General features: G+C 47.8%; 2 protein-coding genes across 8 annotated transcripts in view; one reads left to right on the forward strand and one right to left on the reverse strand.

Annotated features, from left to right (window-relative positions):
• On the forward strand, positions 1 to 10209 carry TRMT1 (tRNA methyltransferase 1). Of its 7 annotated transcripts, none has more exons than XM_077261868.1 (17): positions 1 to 114; positions 1529 to 1752; positions 1883 to 1938; positions 2582 to 2721; positions 3155 to 3342; positions 5384 to 5499; positions 5621 to 5733; positions 5944 to 6092; positions 6174 to 6257; positions 6604 to 6673; positions 6947 to 7081; positions 7173 to 7255; positions 7414 to 7522; positions 8151 to 8227; positions 8313 to 8432; positions 8792 to 8903; positions 9416 to 10209. In XM_077261868.1, exons 2-17 carry the CDS (start codon positions 1538 to 1540, stop codon positions 9521 to 9523), a joined length of 1875 nt encoding a protein of 624 aa, XP_077117983.1. In that variant the 5' UTR covers positions 1 to 114; positions 1529 to 1537; the 3' UTR covers positions 9524 to 10209. The 7 variants fall into 7 exon arrangements, with proteins under 7 accessions (XP_077117983.1, XP_077117982.1, XP_077117984.1 ...); XM_077261867.1 differs by having other exon boundaries at positions 19 to 128; XM_077261869.1 differs by having other exon boundaries at positions 47 to 143.
• The window catches only part of MAN2B1 (mannosidase alpha class 2B member 1), a 19515-nt gene continuing 1700 nt past the window's right edge, over positions 9616 to 27430 (reverse strand). The window contains exons 2-24 of the mRNA XM_077261861.1: positions 26345 to 26447; positions 25782 to 25955; positions 25519 to 25712; positions 22332 to 22464; positions 21915 to 22060; positions 21687 to 21803; positions 21503 to 21585; positions 21276 to 21396; positions 21114 to 21192; positions 19465 to 19574; positions 18575 to 18682; positions 13394 to 13510; positions 12978 to 13166; positions 12808 to 12905; positions 12430 to 12547; positions 12209 to 12327; positions 12028 to 12129; positions 11482 to 11569; positions 11240 to 11320; positions 10859 to 11095; positions 10514 to 10663; positions 10332 to 10434; positions 9616 to 9850 (exon numbers count right to left, since the gene is read on the reverse strand). Coding sequence (XP_077117976.1) covers positions 9726 to 9850; positions 10332 to 10434; positions 10514 to 10663; positions 10859 to 11095; positions 11240 to 11320; positions 11482 to 11569; positions 12028 to 12129; positions 12209 to 12327; positions 12430 to 12547; positions 12808 to 12905; positions 12978 to 13166; positions 13394 to 13510; positions 18575 to 18682; positions 19465 to 19574; positions 21114 to 21192; positions 21276 to 21396; positions 21503 to 21585; positions 21687 to 21803; positions 21915 to 22060; positions 22332 to 22464; positions 25519 to 25712; positions 25782 to 25955; positions 26345 to 26447 — 2895 coding nt within the window. The 3' untranslated portion in view covers positions 9616 to 9725. The remainder of the gene's footprint in view (positions 9851 to 10331; positions 10435 to 10513; positions 10664 to 10858; positions 11096 to 11239; positions 11321 to 11481; positions 11570 to 12027; positions 12130 to 12208; positions 12328 to 12429; positions 12548 to 12807; positions 12906 to 12977; positions 13167 to 13393; positions 13511 to 18574; positions 18683 to 19464; positions 19575 to 21113; positions 21193 to 21275; positions 21397 to 21502; positions 21586 to 21686; positions 21804 to 21914; positions 22061 to 22331; positions 22465 to 25518; positions 25713 to 25781; positions 25956 to 26344; positions 26448 to 27430) is intronic.

A 27430-nucleotide genomic window follows, 5' to 3' on the forward strand; every position in this document is an offset into this window, starting at 1 on the left:
GAAGAAAGCGCGCAGGGAGAAAGTTTGATCCTCTTCGGACGCCGTCGGATTTGCGTTTGATTGGTTAGAAGGCGTCACGTGACGCGTCGGCTGGCGCAAGATGGCGGCGCCCAGGTGAACATGCTGCTGTGCGTGTTAGCGAGGTGGTTGTATGAGGGGACCGGGGGGGATGCACCTGTGTGATGGCGGCGGAGGTGACCGAGTGACGGTGCACAGCCTGGAGGGAGGGGACGTGACCGGAGATGTCTGTGCGCAGGTTTACAGCTGTTGCAACCCGACAGCTCCTGCCTTGGCCTGACAACCGTCAGCCTGATGAGAGCTGAAGGCTAGAAACTGCTCTAAAGCCGCAGTGTGTACGATATATAACACCTGTGCACACAGCGCGGCGGAATGTGCAGAACCAGCGTCCGTGGCGCCTCCTTCCGAGGGATTGTGCACGACTAACACGTCGATGACTGTCAGCGTCCGCTACACCACGTCAGGGGCCGCCGCGCTCTGCTCATTGTAGAGGAGATCACGTGACTGCGAGTACGCGACGTGCTCACTCCCCCCCCGGCCACAATCCAACTAGACGTGCACGGCTTCGCTCAGTGTCTAGTCGGATTGTGACCGGGGAAGTGTATATCGTGGACTTGCAGTCACCGGAGAATCCTCCCAGCACACACCGAGCGCATGATGTGTCCACAAGGCTGCAGTCACGCTGGGTCACTACACACTTGTACTTTTAGACTGGACAGTCCCTTTAAGTACCGGAGCAGATATCCATTGTTCGGCACCCAATATTGATGACCGATCCTACGTCAGCCGTGGACAAACCTCTTAAGGGCATGTTCACATAGGGTAGATACCCACAGTGACTTTCAGCACCAGCAGAGTGGAAGTTTTCCGGTGGTTCGGACTTTATATCACAAGTGGAATAATTTATGCTGCAGGTTTTAACCCTTTGGACTGTAGTTTAGAACTAAAAGAAATTATCCACATCCCCTCCCTTCTTATGGTTGATTGTGATTTCTTTTCTTACTCTTAAAGGTCCACGTACCGCTCCGGCCGGCGACTCTTCTTCTTCCTGTGACGTAATGTTGACGGAGCAGCTCCTTCTCTTCTGCTCGGCTTTATCAACAGAGTGCCACTACTGACATCATGTTTATTTCTGCATTGGGCTCAGCCAGATGTCAATCACATGACCTCGGCAGTGACGCTCTGTTGACAGTGAAGTGGAAGAGAAGGGGCTGCTCTGTCAATGTGACATCACAGCAAGCAGGAGAATGGCCGTCAGGAGCCTGGAGAGATTGTGGCCTGGCAGAACAGGCAGGCAGTTCACAACTACGTGCTTATAAGCCCTATAGAAAAAACAGGCTGTGTCTGATATTCCAGTGGACGAGACTGAGCTGCAATACCAGATGCAACCACAGGCAAGAGTGGTGCTGTCCTACTAGTAGAAAGCTACATGGAGAATCTCCCGGAACTAGACAGCCCCTAGATCTATAACCAGTGCTGCTACTAGTAATGATACATTTTTCCACTTCAGTTCCGTCTGATGATCTCCATCGCTTATCGGCTCCATTCTCTCCCACCGAGGGCTTCAGTCTTCACTTCCAAAAGTCTGACAAGGATTTTCTGTGCGTTCATGATGGAGGGGGCTGCACCCACCCAAGAAGAGACTGTTATCACAGAGGGGAAAACCAATGTCATCTATCCCAGCGCCAACCAAGTGTTTTATAACCCAGTGCAGGAGTTCAACCGAGACCTGACGTAAGTGGAATCCTGCCCTGAGGGGTTTCACTAAGGGGCCGAGATGCATCGTAAAGGCAGGGTGATAGTCTGTATATCTGCATTTGTGCATGTGGCACATCTGCTTTATATTCTTCTGCTTTGTCCTCAGTTGTGCTGTCCTCACAGAGTTTGCTCGTATGCAGCTGGCGGAGAAAGGCATCGACCGTGAGTATGAGGCTTCTGTAATGCCCCTGCACAGGCAGGAGTTACTGCAAGAGCAGACCCTGGACAGGACTTGTGTCTGGGCACACACTACATATACATTCATAAGATACACACATGCGTTGTTACGATATTTCCATGTTATTTACAGATTTGTGATCAGTTTTAAAAAGTGTAAAAAGAATATGATTATTGTGATTTCTTCGTTTTTTACTTTGAAAATAAAAAATACATCTTTATGTTCTATCCCTAAAATAAAAGTATGTAGAGATGTATCTCTATGTACCAGTATGATATGCCTGTGTGGAAGGAGAGGAATACTATTTAGATCTTTAGGCAGAGTAAATCCTCAATCTGTAGCTCATTCCTAGGCTCACTGCCTGCCTGAGGTTGTGACTTTGAATCCTGAGATTATACTTCAATAAAAGCAAATGCTTAACTAACCATAAAGGCATCTACAGAGCACATGCAGTTCCCAGGGGTCATGCCCCCAATGTGGGAGAAAACTGCATGATCTCTTGCAGCGTCCCGACTGAGGTACGTGCAGTGCAACCGACCCCCTTCTCCCACTTGGGCCCCTGCATATTTTGGGTTAGAGTCACTGTCTCCTTATCCTGAGGTGTCTATATCTTCTTTTCTCCTGCAGTGGTGGTGCCAGGGGAGAAGGAGCAGCAGAAAGTGGTGGTGGATCTGTCAGATAATGGAGAGGACTGTGAGATATCTGCCCCTGATGATAATCCGGCTCCTGCAGAGCGGCGCCGTGTGACTGTAGGAGAGTCCTGTCCAGTGAGTGCTCAGTCATATGTCAGGAGGGCATCTCCAAGATCCGTGCCAAATACCTGATTAAGCAGTTGGCACAGGATTTTTGATTTTGGCAAAATGTTTTTTTTGTGCAACTTTTTTTCTTTTAATTAAAAACCGACCCATGGGGGGGTAAGGGATCATGCAGACGTCCGTGGATTTCGGTCCGATCTCACACAACAATGCACTGAGAGGTCTCTGGTCTCTCGACCCGAACGTGACAGTCTCATAGAAACATTATGGCCCTTCAGAGCTGGGTTGGGAGAGCCGCCGACCAGTCCGTGCATAGGCAGTCCATGCTCGGACCGAGGCACAGACGTCTGCATGAGCCCCAAGAAAGCACAAAAAAGTGGATACATGTTCTTAGTTCCTCTCAACCTAAATTCTGGACTTGTATCTCCCACCATTTCTCTGTCAGGAGGGTCTGCGGGTCCTGGAGGGTCTGGCCGCGTCTGGGCTCCGTTCCATCCGTTTTGCCCTGGAGGTGCCCGGGCTGCAGAGCATTGTGGCCAATGACTTCTCTGCCAGTGCAGTGGAGCTGATCAAGAGAAACATCCAGTTCAATGGCGTAGAGCAGCTTGTGAGTGCCAGCTATAGTGATGCCAGGTGAGCCCACGGGGATAATGAAGGGGACACCAAGCCTGGAACTTAAAATCAAAAGTTTCTATACAATCGAATAGATGACGGATGGAGGTGGCAATGGCTTTTCGAAGAAAGCAGGGACTCACTGCTTTAATGTTAAAGGTTGCAATTTGGAGAAGATATATATCTGCCACAATCCTGCCTTCCTTGCACGGGGGAAGGGGCACTTGTGTAAGATACCCATTTACACTGTTGCTTCATTGCTGACCCATGTTGGTGCCGAGGAGGCAGATTTTGGACCACTTTCTGGAAGTGCCCCCATTGGAGTGTCAGGCCAAGTATTACTTTCCCGCCATCACAGCCATTGCTATTGGACATTGCAGTGATATTTTGGACTCTATATGTACCAAAAGAAACTATGTTCTGACATTGCGGGTGGAGCTGGGCACATATATAATAACATGATTAGTATTCACAGGAATGCGGTTGTGTCACTGAGTCGCCTCCTCTGGAATTATCTGTAATTGCTGTTTATTACTTGTGTACTTGGAAAAAATGGACACAACGTTCCTGCCATCGTAAACCACATTAGGCTGTGTGTATTCCTCGAAGGCACCACTAGGGGGAGTGAGGGAGCTTAGTGCACGTGTACAGGTCTCGCTGCTCCCTGTGGTGGTGACTGCATGTATTTGTACAGGTCTCGCTGCTCCCTCTGGTGGTGACTGCATGTATTTGTACATGCCTCACTGCTCCCTCTGGTGGTGACTGCATGTATTTGTACATGCCTCACTGCTCCCTCTGGTGGTGACTGCGTGTATTTGTACAGGCCTCACTGCTCCCTCTGGTGGTGACTGCATGTATTTGTACAGGCCTCACTGCTCCCTCTGGTGGTGACTGCATGTATTTGTACAGGCCTCACTGCTCCCTCTGGTGGTGACTGCATGTATTTGTACATGCCTCACTGCTCCCTCTGGTGGTGACTGCATGTATTTGTACATGCCTCACTGCTCCCTCTGGTGGTGACTGCGTGTATTTGTACAGGCCTCACTGCTCCCTCTGGTGGTGACTGCATGTATTTGTACATGCCTCACTGCTCCCTCTGGTGGTGACTGCGTGTATTTGTACAGGCCTCACTGCTCCCTCTGGTGGTGACTGCGTGTATTTGTACAGGCCTCACTGCTCCCTCTGGTGGTGACTGCATGTATTTGTACATGCCTCACTGCGCTCTCTGGTGGTGACAGCATGTATTTGTACATGCCTCACTGCTCCCTCTGGTGGTGACAGCATGTATTTGTACAGGCTTCACTGCTCCCTCTGGTGGTGACCGTGTATTTGTACAGGCCTCACTGCTCCCTCTGGTGGTGACTGCGTGTCTATGTCCAGTCTTCACTGCTCCCTCTGGTGGTGACTGCGTGTATATTTCCAGGCCTCACTGCTCCCTCTGGTGGTGACTGCGTGTATATATCCAGTCCTCACTGCTCCATCTGGTGGTGACTACGTGTATATATCCAAGCCTCACTGCTCCCTCTGGTGGTGACTGCGTGAATTTATATAGGCCTCACTGCTCCCTCTGGTGGTGACTGCGTGTCTATGTCCTGTCTTCACTGCTCCCTCTGGTTGTGAATGCGTGTATATATCCAGGCCTTACTGCTCCCTCTGGTGGTGACTGCATGTGTATGCCCAGGCCTCACTGCACCCTCTGGTGGTGACCGTGTGTATATCCAGGCCTCACTGCACCCTCTGGTGGTGACCGTGTGTATATCCAGGCCTCACTGCACCCTCTGGTGGTGACAGCATGTGTATGCCCAGGCCTCACTGCACCCTCTGGTGGTGACCGTGTGTATATCCAGGCCTCACTGCACCCTCTGGTGGTGACTGCATGTGTATGCCCAGGCCTCACTGCACCCTCTGGTGGTGACTGTGTGTATATCCAGGCCTCACTGCACCCTCTGGTGGTGACTGCATGTGTATGCCCAGGCCTCACTGCACCCTCTGGTGGTGACCGTGTGTATATCCAGGCCTCACTGCACCCTCTGGTGGTGACTGTGTGTTATTTTTCCTGTAGGATGCTGATGTATAACCGGATGGGAAAACACGATCGCTTCGATGTTATCGATCTCGATCCCTATGGCAGCCCTGCCATGTTCCTGGATGCAGCGGTGCAGAGTGTCGGTGAAGGAGGTAGATGGCGCCGTTTTCTTTAGGAACCCTTCATTTGTGCTGAGGAGTTCCACCATAAAGGCATCTGTACTGATAGTGATACCATGCTCTCACCTCCCGTTACATATTGTCTCCTCCGCAGGGCTGCTCTGTGTTACTTGCACTGACATGGCCGTGCTCGCAGGTAACAGCGGGGAGACATGCTACGGCAAATATGGCTCCATGTCCCTGAAGTCCAGATTCTGCCATGAAATGGTGAGAGACGGCAATAGGTGTGAGATTTTGGGATCGTCCACTGTGCATGTACCGACACTCCTGGACCAGTTCTTATAGTGATAGACTATTGCTTTTAATGCCACTAGGTGGCGCCGTACTCTTGCACTGTCTACAGAGTTTCCCATTGTGCACCGCTTCTATTTGCGCCTCATTGTAGATGATCCTCGTGTTATTTTCCGCCTTCCCCAGGCCCTGCGTATCCTCTTACACAGCTTAGATCTGCGCGCCAATTGTTACCAGCGTTACATTGTTCCTCTGCTCAGCGTCTCCGCCGACTTCTACATCCGAGTGTTTGTGCGAGTCTTCACTGGACAGGCCAAGGTAAAGATGTCCGCCAGGTGAGTGCTGCTCCGGAGACTGCGCAAGTGCATCTATAACTAAAAAAAAGATAACCGTAACCCCCCCATTTATCTCCATAGTAAACAAGCCCTGGTGTACAATTGTGTGGGCTGCGGAACGTACCATCTGCAGCGGATGGGGAGAGCCGTGGCTCATGGAAACAAGTGAGTTGCTTCAATGACTGGGAAATTTACATAAATCGCAGGTCAGTAAGGTGAGACTACATATCGAAGAGCTTTGACGGAAACCTATAAAGCCTCGTCGCCCATGGGAACTTCATACGTCGGCGCTGGCGTATGGAGAACACTTTTAAGGCCATTCAACCACTAAAACCACATAAAGTGTGTTTTTCCCAGGCCCATCGGCAATGACGTAATTGTTGGGTAATTACAGACACTCACTGCAGAATATTGGCTCTAGCCTGAAGTGGCTGATAACAGCGAGTACTGTGCAGGGCTCCTGGTGGCCATTGGGGCTGGAGTTAATGGATGTCACGCTCTCATTGCGCAGTATGAAGTACTCGGCCGGGTCCGGGCCTCCTGTGGGGACAAGCTGCGAGTTCTGCAGACAGAAGCACCAGGTATGGTGACCGCCCGTTATATGGTGACCCCCGTTATATGGTGACCGCCCGTTATATAGTGGCCGCCCGTTATATGGTGACCGCTCGTTATAGGGTGACCGCCCGTTATAGGGTGGCCGCCCGTTATATGGTGACCGCTCGTTATAGGGTGACCGCCCGTTATAGGGTGGCCGCCCGTTATAGGGTGGCCGCCCGTTATAGGGTGACCGCCCGCTATATGGTGGCCGTCAGTCCTGCACCCGCCGCCCCGTGTTACCCTGTCTTGTGTTTCAGGTCGGAGGACCCCTCTGGGCCGAGCCCCTCCACGATGTAACATTCGTACAGAAAGTCCTGACGGCGTCCGAGAGAAACCCCAAACGCTTCAAGACCTCGGACAGGATAGAGGGAGTGCTGAGCATGGTGACCGAGGTCTGAGAGCGCCCCCTACTGGACATTCCCTGGCAGAGCCATACTCTCGCTCACCCGCCTGCTGATTGCGGTTAATCTTATTTTTCGGCAGGAGCTGAATATCCCGTTGTATTACACCCTGGACAACCTGAGCAGCACCGTCCGCTGTAGCACGCCATCGCTGCTGCAGTTCAGGTGAGTTCCTGCATCCCTTCCTTATGTTTGCAGCAGTGCCATAAAGCGGTTGTGCAGCGCCGCTCATGTCTGCGTCCTGCATGGAGCACAGGGACAGGATTCCTGGCGGCGGCATCTATCGAGAGGTGGTGCACAATCACTAACCCCATGTCTTCCAGGTCTGCCCTGCTGCATGCTGGGTATAAAGTCTCGCTGTCGCACGCCTGCCAGAACGCCATCAAAACTGATGCTCCGCCCTCCGTTATCTGGGACATAATGAGATGCTGGGTGAGCCACTTTACCAGTCTTGTATTTCTTCATCTGCACGAATCTTACAGGTTTTCTAGTTTTGGAAAAAACACTTTTGTCCCGCTGCAGTTTTAAGTAAAAAAAAGTGGCTTTACTCATCCTCCCCAGGTCCAGTGCTGCCTGTTATCTGCAGCCCTGATGTCACATCGACACTGCTGTAACCAATCACTGACCTCAGTGATCAGCTGCAGCGGTGGAGGGTCAACACTGGACCCGGGGAAAGCGAGGGAATAAAATATGCATTTGGGTCCAAAACTGGAAAATCCCTTTAAAGGATGATTCGTGCAAGGCCTCAGTTATAAATTCTGTTCTGCACCTTTATCTGAGTGACGGCCATCTTGGTCTCTGTCGGGGGGTCCTAAATTCCAGTGGGCTTATTAATGCCCGTAATCAAGCTAATGTTACACGTTCCGCAGCAGCTTGTAATGGACTTTGTAGCTGCTGCAGCACCTCTTTAGAACGAGAGGGGAGAGCTTCCTATTAATCAGTGAGTGATATGAGATTATAGTCTTGGGGCCATTTGCTGGATTATCAGGATTTAGGGACCATGAAGTGTCGGATTACAGGGTGTCAGTGTTACACGGAGATGTGATTATGTCCCGAACAGGAAAAACTGAATCCAGTGAAAAGGGAGAAGCTGTCGGAGAGCTGCCCGGCCCACCACATCCTCGGGGCAGAGCCCAGGTAGGTGAGCGGTGCCACTTATGGCCGTCAGTCGCACACGAGACCCCCGTCCCTCCTCTCTCTAATCTGGGGGAATTATTTGCAGGATTGAGGCGAATTTTGAAATCCGACAGGATGCAAATCCCAACTCGCGAAGGATGGGATTAAAAAGATTTCAGGAAAATCCAGAGGCCAACTGGGGTCCAAAAGCCAGAGCCAAGGCGGGGTACGTACCGAGTCTGTCACACCGGGCTAATAATGGTGCCATGCGGGGCACACTGCTCCAAAACTATGGCGCCTCAGTATTCAGCAACTGTACTGTGCACATCCACAATCTGTGACAGTACAGCTCAGGATGATGAGGGTTGTAGGTGAGTGTGAGGGTTGCAGGTAAGGGTTGTAGGCTGAGTGCGGGGGTTGTAGGCGAGGGTTGGAGGCTGAGTGCGGGGGTTGTAGACGAGGGTTGGAGGCTGAGTGCGGGGGGTTGGAGGCGAGGGTTGGAGGCCGAGTGCGGGGGTTGGGAGGCTGAGTGCAGGGGTCTGGTGTTGCTTCATATTGGAATCACTGATGCCGAATTGTCTCCAGGGGAGGAATATCGACGACTCTGGATGAGAGGAGGAAACATAATCAGAGCAAGAGGAAAGTCGCCCCAGAAGATCTGAGCCTTAAACAGTTCACGTGTAAGAAATACAAACAGGTGAGTGGCTGGGACTTGTGGTTCTAGATATGAGCCAGCAATGCACTCTCCCTGCCAGCAGGAGGCAATATACATACACCCAGCAATAGATTCTGGAAGAGCAGCCACCGTGCAAGGGGGTGTCTGCATTTAGCCTCAGTGCAGCAGAATCTGCATCTATCTTTTCTGACTGGACCGGGTGACTTTTTTTTAATTATTATTATTTTTCCTCTCCTTCCAGAGCCATAACTATTTTTCCCGATTACCCTATGAGGCTCATTATTTTGTGGGACTCGGTGGTTATAAATAATCTTTAACTTTACTATATAATGTACAGGAAAAAAAAGTGAAAAATTGTTATGGTCTTAGGATTTGTGTTGTAAAAGTGACTTGGTGAAATGATTGTCGGTGCGATTATGGTGGGACCGAACTAGTATAGTTTAATTTTAAGTGGATATATATATATATATAATTTTAGATCCTGCCCAAGACGCGCCAGTATCTGATTTTTTTCCCCTCTTTGCCTTTTCCAGGGTACTTGTGACTTGGGCGATGGCTGCCGCTACTCACATTTTCTGGAGGACTCTGGGGGGTGTCCCGGGACCCCTCTTCCATCAGGAGATAATTTGACAACCTCCTGAGGGCACCATGATTTTATCTACTACTGCACGGCTCCTCAGACTCTGGATGGACACTTCTGGTTTTTAACGTTTCCTTGGAAAGGAAAATTACATTTTTTTTTTTCTTTGAAAATAGATTTTATTTGACCCCCGTCACACAGAGTACAAGGTATTGTTAGTAAGGCAGCTGTGGAGACCCCCATAGGGGGACGGCTGTGATCAACTACCCCCAACCGGCGTATTTTCTGTACTGGACAGTGGCCAGGAAGGTGCGGATCTCCATGGGGTTCAGTGTGATGTTTGTGGGGTCCAGGAACAAAGACTCATCTCCTCGGGGCAAATCAGAAGCTGCAAAGAAAAATATATTAATATATTGGAGCAGAATCAGCTTCATTAAAGGGTATGAATACTTTTGCAACCGTTGTTTTTAAACACCTTGCATCAAACTTATCCTACAGCGCCTTGAGGAAGATGATGACTAAATGATGAGACTCAACCAGGGAGATGCATCACTTGGCATAGGAGCTGCACACCGAAATCGGTGTTTTTTTTTCCCCCGGTGGACCGGGGGGGGGGGGGGGGTGTTAGGTTTCGCAGAGGATAAAATACAGCCTCTAACATAAGCTGCCTGTGTCTGAGGCCAAAAATCTGATGTTATTACAGCAAAGCTTTTGTTTTGATCCATTAAAACCTACATAAAATGGTCAGTTTTTTTATCTCTTTCCTGAATTTGTGATACATCAGTTTGTCCCCCCCCAGAGCTGCGCTCAGAATTCTGCACCGCCATCTGTAAGCAGTGATAAGATTAGGTCCCATCTCCGGCTCTCACCTCCCTCCGATCTCCAGCGCAGACGATTCATCTTGCTCTTCGGCAGATTTGCAGACAGAGTCATTTCTTCTACCTCGGATAAGGCGATGGTGGAGAACAGATCCTGCGTGATCAGAAATCGGAGCGGATCAGGACGCGGGAGTCCACACGTTATATACCGGAAGGATCGGCTGAGGTCTCACCTGGAGATTGATGGTGACCGGCTGGGAGTAGTTCCTGCTCTCGTGGCCCTGGAAGGGGTGCTCCAACCGGAGGAGAAGCCGCTTTGGTTCATGAAGAGCGAGAGTGAGGAGGTGCACGTTGCTGGGGAGCGGGGACCGCAGCGCTGAGAACTGGGGGCAAAGTGAGACGGTAAGCGCACATAGAAGAGGGAAAGGATATTTTATAGGGTCTGATAATGGAAGGGGAGGTCACACGCATTGCATGGACCCCCTCAGACACAGGACTGGGATGTGACTACAGACTATGGCGACACCACCGGTAAGACATGTCAGAGGGACCCCATTATATAACCCAGAGGCACGCACCTGGCTGGTGGGGCCGTCCTGCGAGCTATAGGGCACCCCATCTCCAGAGGAAAGGATGACTTGGGGCGACATGTATTCCTGGAGCGCCAGAGTCCGATGCAAATCTGCAGAATCTTGTGGGGAGTCCAACAGCAGCAAATGTCTCCCCCGCACTACAATCCCCTCTCCGTACGGCCCGGGCTCCAGCAGCGGCTCCGCCACCCCTCGGGCATCGTCGTACAGGAGACGTCTGTGAAGCTGGCAGGAAAAAAAAGATGGGGTACATGTTAGATCAGGAACGTAGAAAAAGTAAACACCTTTATAATGACAAAATTACGCCCCCTCCCCCCAAAAAATAAATAAATAAAAGAAAATTCTTTAACATTCATTGCAGTTGCTCACCATCAGCTCCAGCGACCCATCGGTGATGCTGGACCCTCCCTGTGATCGGTCCGTCAATACTGTGAACTGAATGTTTTTGTCCTGCAAGACAAAATGGACCCTTCAGACACCTCTACTGCTATGAGTGGGGGGCTACAGGGACGTAACATGGCTTCTCTGGGAAAAGAATCGCTCTGCGTGGTCAGAGTCTGCACGACGGGGCTGATGGGAGTTATCATCCGACAACTCTAATCATCGATTACCTTCATATAGATCCGGCTGGTCACGGGGTAATAGTTTCCAGCTATGGGCTCAGTCTGCACCAGCGGCCAGGTTTCCCGAAAGTCTCGCCTATGTGAAAAAAATAAAAATATGAGGGGAAGCGGGGCAACACTGTCTGCTCCTCCGCCACAGGGCGACAGACGGGAGGTGGGAGCCGAGTGACGCGGTGTCTGCTCCTCCACCACAGGGTGACAGACGGGAGGTGGGAGCCGAGTGACGCGGCATCTGCTCCTCCACCACAGGGTGACAGACGGGAGGTGGGAGCCGAGTGACGCGGCGTCTGCTCCTCTACCACAGGACAACAGACGGGAGGTGGGAGCCAAGTGACGCAGCGTCTGCTCCTCCACCACAGGGCGACAGACGGGAGGTGGGAGCCGAGTGACGCAGCGTCTGCTCCTCCACCACAGGACAACAGACGGGAGGTGGGAGCCAAGTGACGCAGCGTCTGCTCCTCCACCACAGGGCGACAGACGGGAGGTGGGAGCCGAGTGACGCAGCGTCTGCTCCTCCACCACAGGCAGAGTCACCTCCTCTGCAGAACCTGTCTTCCATTTGCATCCGTATAAAACATGCCATTGGTCTGTAACTTGGAGTCAAAGCGGCTGATCACTTCTTTTCCTCTGTTGTCCCTGAAATGAGAAGAAGCCATTTATACCCTGATATGGGGGTGCACCCTGGAATCCCCATAAAAAATAAGTCTGCACTCACCCCAAAGGAATAGGCCCCACCGTCCACTCCAGCTCCACGTGGCGCTGGTCCGAGTACAGCCGGACCACTTGGGAGCACCAGGAGGAGAAGTTCTGGTAGACCTCCTGCACCAGGGTGTTCTGCGCACAATCACACCGCACTTACTGACTGCAGGCCGGCCATTGCAGAAGAACGGTCTACAGCCGGATAACACACGGTGTACAAGAAAAAGAGAACTCTACCTGCACCAGGTAACTGCGGACGGTCTGCGTCACAGGGAAAGGGGTGGACTGGTTGGGTCTGAAGATATAAGCTCCAGAAGTCTGCACGCTATCCTCATTGCCAATACTGGCGTTATACCTGCAGGAGGATAGGGGTGGTAGTCCTGGTGAATGATGACTAACACGCACTTTCATACATTAAGACATTGCTATCATATGGGGCCAATGAAAAAAAAAAAAAAACTACACCCCATCGTTAACCCCTTACTGCTGCAGCCAATTTTCCTTTTTTTCTCCCCTTCTTCCACGGACAATATTTTTAATATTTCGCTTACTGACCTCGCCGGACGATGGCAGGAGGACGAAAGCTGCGGAGGCTGCAGTAATAAAGATTCTCACCAGTAAAAGTTGTGTGTTACGGGTAAAGAGATCCCCTTCTCCAGATTATGAATGGCGGAGATTAATCCGGTTTCCGGGTGAAATTCCACTCTGTAATACTGGAGAGAGCGGAAACAGTCAGCGGATCACTCACACAAGCAGCGGCGGATTATTATAATGCTAGGACGCACCTTATTCTCCATCTTTGTAGGACTCGTCCTCGTATTTGTCTTGGTGAAGAATCTCTCTTGCACGGACACTTTCTGAACGGAGAACTTGCTGAAACCTAAGGCAGGAATCTGCACCTGGAATATCAGCTCTCGCTCGGCCGCTCCCTGGTCCCTGCGGACGGCTTTTGTGAAATTAGAAACCGGAGTCACCTGCAAAATGGAAGATGGGATGATGTGGACAGACAAACTCCAACCACAAAAGAGAAAAAAATAATCCAAACAATCCCATTCATATATTAAAAGATACAATAATCAACAACTTCGCCGCTCACAAGAAAAATATATATTTTTATTTATTCCCCGCCATCAATAATCTTACAAAACAGATCACAAAAAGTAGAGTACTCCTCAGTATGATGGAAAACCTCACATCTCACCTCACTGAGCACAACGTCCCCCGAGGAGCCTTTTACTGTGTAGACGACGCCACTGACAGGAAGACGAACGTTCCACGTTACTGCACGTCCCAGCGGGTTATATAGGAACACATTAAACTGTAAGGAGGAGATAACGTAATAAGCTACAAGGTGAATTATGGGAAACCCAAATACTATGCAACAGTGAAAAGTCACACGAACTATCCTGCATTATGATCCAGAGCTGCACTCACTATTCAAAAGTCACTGTGTACATACATTACATTACTGATCCTGAGTTGCATCCTGTATTATACCCCAGAGCTGCACTCACTATTCTGCTGGTGCAGTCACTGTGTACATACATTACATTACTGATCCTGAGTTACATCCTGTATTATACCCCAGAGCTGCACTCACTATTCTGCTGGTGCAGTCACTGTGTACATACATTACATTACTGATCCTGAGTTACATCCTGTATTATACCCCAGAGCTGCACTCACTATTCTGCTGGTGCAGTCACTGTGTATATACATTACATTACTGATCCTGAGTTACATCCTGTATTATACCCCAGAGCTGCACTCACTATTCTGCTGGTGCAGTCACTGTGTACATAAATTACCTTACTGATCCAGAGTTACATCCTGTATTATACTCCAGAGCTGCACTCACTATTCTGCTGGTGCAGTCACTGTGTACATACATTACTGATCCTGAGTTACATCCTGTATTATACCCCAGAGCTGCACTCACTATTCTGCTGGTGCAGTCACTGTGTACATACATTACATTACTGATCCTGAGTTACATCCTGTATTATACCCCAGAGCTGCACTCACTATTCTGCTGGTGCAGTCACTGTGTACATACATTACATTACTGATCCCGAGTTACATCCTGTATTATACCCCAGAGCTGCACTCACTATTCTGCTGGTGCAGTCACTGTGTACATACATTACTGATCCTGAGTTACATCCTGTATTATACTCCAGAGCTGCACTCACTATTCTGCTGGTGCAGTCACTGTGTACATACATTACTGATCCTGAGTTACATCCTGTATTATACCCCAGAGCTGCACTCACTATTCTGCTGGTGCAGTCACTGTGTACATACATTACTGATCCTGAGTTACATCCTGTATTATACTCCAGAGCTGCACTCACTATTCTGCTGGTGCAGTCACTGTGTACATACATTACATTACTGATCCTGAGTTACATCCTGTATTATACCCCAGAGCTGCACTCACTATTCTGCTGGTGCAGTCACTGTGTACATACATTACTGATCCTGAGTTACATCCTGTATTATACTCCAGAGCTGCACTCACTATTCTGCTGGTGCAGTCACTGTGTAGATACATTACATTACTGATCCTGAGTTACATCCTGTATTATACCCCAGAGCTGCACTCACTATTCTGCTGGTGCAGTCACTGTGTACATACATTACATTACTGATCCTGAGTTACATCCTGTATTATACCCCAGAGCTGCACTCACTATTCTGCTGGTGCAGTCACTGTGTACATACATTACTGATCCTGAGTTACATCCTGTATTATACTCCAGAGCTGCACTCACTATTCTGCTGGTGCAGTCACTGTGTACATACATTACATTACTGATCCTGAGTTACATCCTGTATTATACTCCAGAGCTGCACTCACTATTCTGCTGGTGCAGTCACTGTGTACATACATTACATTACTGATCCTGAGTTACATCCTGTATTATACCCCAGAGCTGCACTCACTATTCTGCTGGTGCAGTCACTGTGTACATACATTACATTACTGATCCCGAGTTACATCCTGTATTATACCCCAGAGCTGCACTCACTATTCTGCTGGTGCAGTCACTGTGTACATACATTACTGATCCTGAGTTACATCCTGTATTATACTCCAGAGCTGCACTCACTATTCTGCTGGTGCAGTCACTGTGTACATACATTACTGATCCTGAGTTACATCCTGTATTATACTCCAGAGCTGCACTCACTATTCTGCTGGTGCAATCACTGTGTACATACATTACATTACTGATCCTGAGTTACATCCTGTATTATACTCCAGAGCTGCACTCACTATTCTGCTGGTGCAGTCACTGTGTACATACATTACTGATCCTGAGTTACATCCTGTATTATACCCCAGAGCTGCACTCACTATTCTGCTGGTGCAGTCACTGTGTACATACATTACTGATCCTGAGTTACATCCTGTATTATACTCCAGAGCTGCACTCACTATTCTGCTGGTGCAGTCACTGTGTAGATACATTACATTACTGATCCTGAGTTACATCCTGTATTATACCCCAGAGCTGCACTCACTATTCTGCTGGTGCAGTCACTGTGTACATACATTACATTACTGATCCTGAGTTACATCCTGTATTATACCCCAGAGCTGCACTCACTATTCTGCTGGTGCAGTCACTGTGTACATACATTACTGATCCTGAGTTACATCCTGTATTATACTCCAGAGCTGCACTCACTATTCTGCTGGTGCAGTCACTGTGTACATACATTACATTACTGATCCTGAGTTACATCCTGTATTATACTCCAGAGCTGCACTCACTATTCTGCTGGTGCAGTCACTGTGTACATACATTACATTACTGATCCTGAGTTACATCCTGTATTATACCCCAGAGCTGCACTCACTATTCTGCTGGTGCAGTCACTGTGTACATACATTACATTACTGATCCCGAGTTACATCCTGTATTATACCCCAGAGCTGCACTCACTATTCTGCTGGTGCAGTCACTGTGTACATACATTACTGATCCTGAGTTACATCCTGTATTATACTCCAGAGCTGCACTCACTATTCTGCTGGTGCAGTCACTGTGTACATACATTACTGATCCTGAGTTACATCCTGTATTATACTCCAGAGCTGCACTCACTATTCTGCTGGTGCAATCACTGTGTACATACATTACATTACTGATCCTGAGTTACATCCTGTATTATACTCCAGAGCTGCACTCACTATTCTGCTGGTGCAGTCACTGTGTACATACATTACATTACTGATCCGGAGTTACATCCTGTATTATACCCCAGAGCTGCACTCACTATTCTGCTGGTGCAGTCACTGTGTACATACATTACTGATCCTGAGTTACATCCTGTATTATACTCCAGAGCTGCACTCACTATTCTGCTGGTGCAGTCACTGTGTACATACATTACATTACTGATCCTGAGTTACATCCTGTATTATACCCCAGAGCTGCACTCACTATTCTGCTGGTGCAGTCACTGTGTACATACATTACATTACTGATCCCGAGTTACATCCTGTATTATACCCCAGAGCTGCACTCACTATTCTGCTGGTGCAGTCACTGTGTACATACATTACTGATCCTGAGTTACATCCTGTATTATACTCCAGAGCTGCACTCACTATTCTGCTGGTGCAGTCACTGTGTACATACATTACATTACTGATCCTGAGTTACATCCTGTATTATACTCCAGAGCTGCACTCACTATTCTGCTGGTGCAATCACTGTGTACATACATTACATTACTGATCCTGAGTTACATCCTGTATTATACTCCAGAGCTGCACTCACTATTCTGCTGGTGCAGTCACTGTGTACATACATTACATTACTGATCCGGAGTTACATCCTGTATTATACCCCAGAGCTGCACTCACTATTCTGCTGGTGCAGTCACTGTGTACATACATTACTGATCCTGAGTTACATCCTGTATTATACTCCAGAGCTGCACTCACTATTCTGCTGGTGCAGTCACTGTGTAGATACATTACATTACTGATCCTGAGTTACATCCTGTATTATACCCCAGAGCTGCACTCACTATTCTGCTGGTGCAGTCACTGTGTACATACATTACATTACTGATCCTGAGTTACATCCTGTATTATACCCCAGAGCTGCACTCACTATTCTGCTGGTGCAGTCACTGTGTACATACATTACTGATCCTGAGTTACATCCTGTATTATACTCCAGAGCTGCACTCACTATTCTGCTGGTGCAGTCACTGTGTACATACATTACATTACTGATCCTGAGTTACATCCTGTATTATACTCCAGAGCTGCACTCACTATTCTGCTGGTGCAGTCACTGTGTACATACATTACATTACTGATCCTGAGTTACATCCTGTATTATACCCCAGAGCTGCACTCACTATTCTGCTGGTGCAGTCACTGTGTACATACATTACTGATCCTGAGTTACATCCTGTATTATACTCCAGAGCTGCACTCACTATTCTGCTGGTGCAGTCACTGTGTACATACATTACATTACTGATCCTGAGTTACATCCTGTATTATACTCCAGAGCTGCACTCACTATTCTGCTGGTGCAGTCACTGTGTACATACATTACATTACTGATCCTGAGTTACATCCTGTATTATACTCCAGAGCTGCACTCACTATTCTGCTGGTGCAATCACTGTGTACATACATTACATTACTGATCCTGAGTTACATCCTGTATTGTACTCCAGAGCTGCACTCACTATTCTGCTGGTGCAGTCACTGTGTACATACATTACATTACTGATCCTGAGTTACATCCTGTATTATACCCCAGAGCTGCACTCACTATTCTGCTGGTGCAGTCACTGTGTACATACATTACATTACTGATCCTGAGTTACATCCTGTATTATACTCCAGAGCTGCACTCACTATTCTGCTGGTGCAGTCACTGTGTACATATATTACATTACTGATCCTGAGTTACATCCTGTATTATACTCCAGAGCTGCACTCACTATTCTGCTGGTGCAGTCACTGTGTACATACATTACATTACTGATCCTGAGTTACCTCCTGTATTATACTCCAGAGCTGCACTCACTATTCTGCTGGTGCAGTCACTGTGTACATACATTACATTACTGATCCTGAGTTACATCCTGTATTATACCCCAGAGCTGCACTCACTATTCTGCTGGTGCAGTCACTGTGTACATACATTACATTACTTATCCTGAGTTACATCCTGTATTGTACTCCAGAGCTGCACTCACTATTCTGCTGGTGCAGTCACTGTGTACATACATTACATTACTGATCCTGAGTTACATCCTGTATTATACCCCAGAGCTGCACTCACTATTCTGCTGGTGCAGTCACTGTGTACATACATTACTAATCTTGTAATGGACTCACATTTTTAGCCTGCTCGGTGGTCGGGCACACACTGATGTTCAGTAAATTGCAAAATGTGAAACTTTCCTTGGTCCCCGTCAGACTGGAGAGCGCGTTACTGATCACAACCTGCAAGATTATAATGGCAGAAGAGATGCTGGGAGGACACAAGGCAGGATAATACAATAAGTGCATGCAGTGTATGTTCCTATGTGTGCACTATGGCATCAGCTCAGCGTCTGTAACAAAAAAAATTTAAATCATGCATGAAATGTACCATCATAAAGCATCTGGAATACTGGGTCCAGTTTTGGGCTCCACATTTAAAAAAACCAAAAAAAAAACGACATCAACAAACTGGAGCAAGTTCAGAGAAGAGCGACCAGAATGGTGACCAATCTGCAAACCATGTCCTATGAGAAACAGGTACAGGATTTGGGAATGTTTAGCTTGCAAAAAAGACTGAGGGGAGACAATAGCAGTCTACAAATATCTCCAGGGCTGTCACATTCTAGATGGATCATCATTATTCTCATTTGCACAAGGAAAGACTAGAAGCAATGGGATGAAACTGAATGGGAGGAGACACAGATTAGATATTAGAAAAAACTTTTTGACAGTGAGGGTGATCAATGAGTGGGACAGGCTGCCACGAGAGGTGGTGAGTTCTCCTTCAGTGGAAGTTTTCACACAGAGGCTGGACAGACACCTGTCTGGGATGGTTTAGTGAATCCTGCACTGAACAGGGGGTTGGACCAGATGACCCAGGAGGTCATACTATGATTAACATAAGAACATTGTCACTAGCCTTTCTAAGAATTGATAGCAGTTCATCAGAAAAATAATTCTCTCTTTATTTCACAATCCATAAGAAGCAATTCTTCCAAAGTTAAAAAACTGGGTGAGGTTACCTGGCACGACTCCCATCCTCTATACAGCTGCAAGGTGTAGTCATCATTCACATGCTGCTTAGCTGTTCCAGTGACTGCATCATGGTGCTGAGCTACTCCCATGGCGCGTCCTGAAAAATCAAATCAGGAGCCGGGTTACTGTAATAAGAGGTTACAGGGTAATAAGAGGATCAGGAGCCGGGTTACAGTAATAAGAGGTTACAGGGTAATAAGAGGATCAGGAACCGGGTTACTGTAATAAGAGGTTACAGGGGTAATAAGAGGATAAGGAGCCGGGTTATTGTAATAAGAGGTTACAGGGGTAATAAGAGGATCAGGAGCCGGGTTATTGTAATAAGAGGTTACAGGGGTAATAAGAGGATCAGGAACCGGGTTACTGTAATAAGAGGTTACAGGGGTAATAAGAGGATAAGGAGCCGGGTTATTGTAATAAGAGGTTACAGGGGTAATAAGAGGATCAGGAGCCGGGTTATTGTAATAAGAGGTTACAGGAGTAATAAGAGGATCAGGAGCCGGGTTACTGTAATAAGAGGTTACAGGGTAATAAGAGGATCAGGAGCCGGGTTACTGTAATAAGAGGTTACAGGGTAATAAGAGGATCAGGAGCCGGGTTACAGTAATAAGAGGTTACAGGGTAATAAGAGGATCAGGAGCCGGGTTACTGTAATAAGAGGTTACAGGGGTAATAAGAGGATCAGGAGCCAGGTTACTGTAATAAGAGGTTACAGGGGTAATAAGAGGATCAGGAGCCGGGTTACTGTAATAAGAGGTTACAGGGTAATAAGAGGATCAGGAGCCGGGTTACTGTAATAAGAGGTTACAGGGTAATAAGAGGATCAGGAGCCAGGTTACTGTAATAAGAGGTTACAGGGTAATAAGAGGATCAGGAGCCGGGTTACTGTAATAAGAGGTTACAGGGGTAATAAGAGGATCAGGAGCCGGGTTATTGTAATAAGAGGTTACAGGGGTAATAAGAGGATGAGGAGCCGGGTTACTGTAATAAGAGGTTACAGGGTAATAAGAGGATCAGGAGCCGGGTTACAGTAATAAGAGGTTACAGGGTAATAAGAGGATCAGGAGCCGGGTTACTGTAATAAGAGGTTACAGGGGTAATAAGAGGATCAGGAGCCAGGTTACTGTAATAAGAGGTTACAGGGGTAATAAGAGGATCAGGAGCCGGGTTACTGTAATAAGAGGTTACAGGGTAATAAGAGGATCAGGAGCCGGGTTACTGTAATAAGAGGTTACAGGGTAATAAGAGGATCAGGAGCCTGGTTACTGTAATAAGAGGTTACAGGGGTAATAAGAGGATCAGGAGCCGGGTTACTGTAATAAGAGGTTACAGGGGTAATAAGAGGATCAGGAGCCGGGTTACTGTAATAAGAGGTTACAGGGTAATAAGAGGATCAGGAGCCGGGTTACTGTAATAAGAGGTTACAGGGTAATAAGAGGATCAGGAGCCGGGTTACTGTAATAAGAGGTTACAGGGGTAATAAGAGGATCAGGAGCCGGGTTACTGTAATAAGAGGTTACAGGGTAATAAGAGGGTCAGGAGCCGGGTTACTGTAATAAGAGGTTACAGGGTAATAAGAAGGTCAGGAGCCGGGTTACTGTAATAAGAGGATGACGCGGGGTGACAGGACACTCACTTAACGTTGTGCTGCTGCTGGTCCCGTACGGTCCGTGTGCGGCTGCTGCTCCGGTTATGGACTCCAGCTGGTTGCAGACCTGGCGATACAGGTTATTACGTAGCTCAGATCTCAGGGTGGTGACATCTCCTACATGTTGAGTTACATTTAATACATTTTCACCTGCAGGAAGTTATTGCTGATCCTTTCATAGCGCTTGAATGCCGGCCGGCTGGTGAAGTATCCGGTCCAGAACATGTGAGGACCATCCGCATATGGAAAGAAGTCGTCCATCTTCATGGGCCTGAGATAAGGAGATGGAGAGAGCGGACAGCGATGCTCAGTGAGGAGCCGGCGGGCAGCAGAACAGTGAACCCTCCCTATAAGCGCAGACTCGGCCCCGCACTCACCAGCTCAGGTTGGCCCGGTTTAGTGCCGCCAGGTAGCAGCTCGGGGTGGAGTAAATCACATTCACGTTGCTTCCATTCATTTGCTATGAACAAAAACGTAAATCAGTGAAGATTCCCGGACCCCCACAGATCAGTGAAGATGCCCCGACCCCCATGGACCTGGAGGGGCACCAGCAGAACCCACCTGAGCGTTCACCAGATTTATAAGTTTGTCCATGTTCTTATACCAGGGGATGGCGTTCTCATAGTGGAAGTCAGAGCCCATGGTCATCACTATGTGACTGGAGCGATACTTGGCCGCCTGCGGGGAAAAATACAGAAGGGGCAAATTTTGCCCCCACAAAAACATTGTCACTCCCAAAAGCTGCCCCTGTTGCCCCGGCCCCCCGCAGCGCCAAGTAGGATCTATTACCTGCAGGCTCACGGTCTTCAGAAATGACTTTACCACGGAGTCCACGTTATTGTCATCCATCTGTGGATCATCCATTATCGGGGGGTCCGCACACAACTGATCCCAGCAGAAGCCGTCCGGAGGGCTGTAGCCATTGGGCAAAACACCTGGTGACAAAACAAACATGGCGGCCGGCATCATTAATGCTCATGTCCTGGCGATTCCCAGGAGTGATAACTGTCACCATACTCTTAGGGTCTGATATATATGGCAGCCTGCGATGGCATCACTTGCAGTCCTATGTAAGCCACTGATGAAGGAGGAGTCTACTTAGCTGCTGAGTGACCTTCATCACTGCATTATGTCAGAAAAGGTTTTCCAATGACAGCAGGAGATACTCGCTGTGTGACGCCGTTATATAACTATTATGTGACTGACCGGTGAACAGGTCGGCAGCGGGCGCAGCCAGGTCATCACTGCCCCTCCAGATCATCTCCATTTGTTTCTTGCTGGCACGATTCGATTTGTCCTGATAATCCAACCGCCCGAAGAACAATCCATCATATCCCATCTGCCAAACATGAGCATTGATGTCAGGTGCGCAGTACGGTATTACAGTACACGGGGGCAGTATTACAGCAGTTACAGACGGTGAAGAATTCAACATGACATCAATGTTCTAAAGGTGCTATTGACATGAAATTCTCCCCAGATGTTGGTAACAACCCATCCAAGCCACACAGGCAAAGAAATCATCCATAGATGTCCATTATCTGCAATAATGAGAAATGACCCAGGGAAAAGTAATGAACACACTTCCTGAAATGTATTTACTATTCAGTACAAAAGGCTTTGTTGATCAAGAAGCATTTGATACCGTGCCGCACAAGAGGTTGGTACACAAAATGAGAATGCTTGGTCTGGGGGAAAATGTATGTAAATGGGTTAGTAACTGGCTTAGTGATAGAAAGCAGAGGGTGGTTATAAATGGTATAGTCTCTAACTGGGTCGCTGTGACCAGTGGGGTACCGCAGGGGTCGGTATTGGGACCTGTTCTCTTCAACATATTCATTAATGATCTGGTAGAAGGTTTACACAGTAAAATATTGATATTTGCAGATGATGCAAAACTATGTAAAGCAGTTAATACAAGAGAAGATAGTATTCTGCTACAGATGGATCTGGATAAGTTGGAAACTTGGGCTGAAAGGTGGCAGATGAGGTTTAACAATGATAAATGTAAGGTTATACACATGGGAAGAAGGAATCAATATCACCATTACACACTGAACGGGAAACCACTGGGTAAATCTGACAGGGAGAAGGACTTGGGGATCCTAGTTAATGATAAACTTACCTGGAGCAGCCAGTGCCAGGCAGCAGCTGCCAAAGCAAACAGGATCATGGGGTGCATTAAAAGAGGTCTGGATACACATGATGAGAGCATTATACTGCCTCTGTACAAATCCCTAGTTAGACCGCACATGGAGTACTGTGTCCAGTTTTGGGCACCGGTGCTCAGGAAGGATATAATGGAACTAGAGAGAGTACAAAGGAGGGCAACAAAATTAATAAAGGGGATGGGAGAACTACAATACCCAGATAGATTAGCGAAATTAGGATTATTTAGTCTAGAAAAAAGACGACTGAGGGGCGATCTAATAACCATGTATAAGTATATAAGGGGACAATACAAATATCTCGCTGAGGATCTGTTTATACCAAGGAAGGTGACGGGCACAAGGGGGCATTCTTTGCGTCTGGAGGAGAGAAGGTTTTTCCACCAACATAGAAGAGGATTCTTTACTGTTAGGGCAGTGAGAATCTGGAATTGCTTGCCTGAGGAGGTGGTGATGGCGAACTCAGTCGAGGGGTTCAAGAGAGGCCTGGATGTCTCCCAGGAGTGTAACAATATTGTATCATACAATTATTAGGTTCTGTAGAAGGACGTAGATCTGGGGATTTATTATGATGGAATATAGGCTGAACTGGATGGACAAATGTCTTTTTTCGGCCTTACTAACTATGTTACTATGTTAAGAAGCCTCCTGTATGGAGAAACTAGTCGCAGACATTGCTCTTCCTGAAGGTCCCGTGGGCTCCTTCTATGAACTCTGAGCTTCTGTTTTTCCCATACATTTTCTCTTGGATTCAGGTCCGGTGATTGGCTCGGCCATTCTAGCAGATTTATTTTCTCTCCTTGGCTTTGTGTTTGAGATCATGGACTTGCTGAAATCTCCACCCACATTTCACCTTCATCATGCTGGAAGATGGCGGAAGATTTTTTTTATCAAGAATGTGCATTTGTCTATTCAGCCTTCCTTCAATTATATAAAGTTTGCCAGTGTCAAATGCTGAAAAACAGCCCACACCACGATGTTTCCACCTCCAGACTTTACTGTTGGTATGAGGTTTAAAGGGAACCTGTCACCTGAATTTGGCAGGACCAGTTTTGGGTCATATGGGCGGGGTGTTCGGGTGTTTGATTCACCCTTTCCTTACCCGCTGGCTGCATGCTGGCCGCAATATTGGATTGAAGTTCATTCTCTGTCCTCCGGAGTACACGCCTGCGCAAGGAATTGCCTTGCCTTATTTATGGACATCTATGGTTTGCCTGTGTGGATTGGATGGGTTGTTACCGACATCTGGTGAGAATGTCATGTCAGTAGCACCTTTAGAAATATATTTACTACAAAAATTAGTGACGTGTTCAATACTTATTTTACCCCCTGTATATCCTTGAACATATGAGGCACTATTACAGGAGGTAAAAAGGCAGACTACGGTTCACCCAATTTTAGACTTTGACCACGACGAGCAGCATCATTAAGCCCCTTTATACAGCAGAAAAATAGGAAAATCCAGCTAAAAGCTTTGCTATTTCAACAGAAAAAAAAAAAATAATGGAGTAATATAATCAGGATACAAACGGACATATGTTCTGACGCGTTTCAAGTGTAACAAACAAAGACGCTATTAGTCATACATTGTTTGTTACACTTAACTGGATTTGGAAAGGATTTTCTCATTTGCTGCAGTATTATAGTAATTATATTCTTGTACATAGGGGCAGTATTATAGTAATTATATTCTTGTACATAGGGGCAGTATTATAGTAATTATATTCTTGTACATAGGGGGCAGTATTATAGTAGTTATATTCTTGTACATAGGGGCAGTATTATAGTAGTTATATTCTTGTACATAGGGGCAGTATTATAGTAGTTATATTCTTGTACATAGGAGCAGTATTATAGTAGTTATATTCTTGTACATAGGGGCAGTATTATAGTAGTTATATTCTTGTACATAGATGACAGTATTATAGTAGTTATATTCTTGTACATAGGAGCAGTATTATAGTAGTTATATTCTTGTACATAGGAGCAGTATTATAGTAGTTATATTCTTGTACATAGGAGCAGTATTATAGTAGTTATATTCTTGTATATAGGGGCAGTATTATAGTAGTTATATTCTTGTACATAGGGGACAGTATTATAGTAGTTATAGTCTTGTACATAGGAGCAGTATTATAGTAGTTATATTCTTGTACATAGGAGGTGGTATAATAATAGATATATTCTTGTACATAGGGGAAGATTATGAAATCTTTTAAACATACCTGTGCAAAGAGCAATGCTTGTTCTCTGGAGTGTCCAAAGGGGTCGATATGCCAAGCCACGCGCGGTCTACCGCATTCACCAAATATAGACTGTAGGAACTGCAGGCCGAGGGTCATCTGGTCAATAATTGGACTGTAATGTGCGGCCGCTTCATCGTTCATTGTCCAACCTCCGTTAATAAACTCCAGCCGACCTATTGTGTAGAGGGGACGATCAATATCACGGCAGCACATGGGCAACCACAGCGCCTTCTAGTGCTTACCTTCTTGCACGAGCTGAACCACATCTCTCTTTACCGCCTCCTTCTGCTCCCGCCACCAGCGCCAGAAAAACACGCTCTCCACGTAGATGAATCGTCTCTTTGGGTCTGCAAGTAGCTGTTGGACAACCGAATCCAGAATATACTGCACCCCAGCGTGCTGAATGCCGTTACGTCCTGCAATGCATAAAGTATAAGTGTGACAGTGTCGCCCCTGCTACATAGATGCCGCCATATTGGCTCTGCACCTATACCGGTACACTACATGCAAGTCTTGGGAAAGCAGAGCCGCAGCCATTGGTGGTCACCCAACTTTCTAAGTCTTGGGCAGAAGTTTTGTACATCTGAAAACTCCTTTAAAAAGCCAATTAAGGGTAACGTTTGCTTTTTGGAGAAGCGATAAGAAGCGATACTTCCCCCTTGCAGAGGATTTCCTGAGTCTTGTAATTTTGTAATCTTGTGATTGATCTCGAAGACAAATGTGAAATACTCAAATAGCTAAAAATTGGCCATGAAAGAATAGACGGGGGTGAGGGGTACAGATATCGTCATCGGGGGCTTCTCACCTCCATAGTAATACTGGTCCACCGTCTTCAGCCAGCCCACATCATTGTGCGTGTGGGGGATGAGGTGCACATTGAGGAAGCCCTCGGGGGCCGCGGGGCACGTCTGCAGGAAGAAAGGCAGAAGAGTCAGTGAAGGCTGGCAGCCATCTGATCAGCAGGTCTCAGCTACGTCGGACGCCCACCTCCTACACCGACCGCACAAGACCCTCACTGTCCACCACAGACCGCACTGCTCCCCGGGCACTACTACTCCCACCCTGCTCACCTCCTGCACACATCCACTGCTCTCTGCGGTGAGGGGAATATCCCATCTACTGCACCCACAGATATCTGTACAACCGACATCCCGTCCGATCAGTGTAAATAATCTCAATCACCATTACTGAGGACCCCCGGACCCCCACTACGGGGAACAGCAACGTTCAAGGAAGAGGAAAGGAGACAGCGGTATCAGGGGGAAAAGGCGACTCAGAACAGCAGCGCTATCCTAGCCCGGTCTGCTGGGACAATGGAGGACACCACTCCCACTGCAGCACAGAGCCCCTCCATATACCACACCAGCAGACCCCCCAACCGGCACACTGCTCCCCAATATACAGCAGACGAAAAGTATGAACCCTGTCCTCCACCATCAAATGACACCCGCAAATACTCCAGAACACTGCGCCCCTCTCCTCCTCCCCTCAGTACACTGCGCCCCTCTCCTCCCCCCTCAGTACACTGCACCCCTCTCCTCCTCCTCCTCTCAGTACACTGCGCCCCTCTCCTCAGTACACTGCGCCCCTCTCTTCCCCCCTCAGTACACTGCACCCCTCTCCTCAGTACACTGTGCCCCTCTCTTCCTCCCCTCAGTACACTGCGCCCCTCTTCCTCCCCTCAGTACACTGCGCCCCTCTTCCTCCCCTCAGTACACTGCGCCCCTCTTCCTCCCCTCAGTACACTGCGCCCCTCTTCCTCCCCTCAGTACACTGCGCCCCTCTTCCTCCCCTCAGTACACTGCGCCCCTCTCCTCCTCCCCCCCTCAGTACACTGCGCCCCTCTCCTCCTCCCCCCCTCAGAACACTGCGCCCCTCTCCTCCTCCCCCC

This window comes from Ranitomeya variabilis, chromosome 5, assembly GCF_051348905.1.
Source record: "Ranitomeya variabilis isolate aRanVar5 chromosome 5, aRanVar5.hap1, whole genome shotgun sequence".
Taxonomy (NCBI): Eukaryota; Metazoa; Chordata; class Amphibia; order Anura; family Dendrobatidae; genus Ranitomeya; species Ranitomeya variabilis.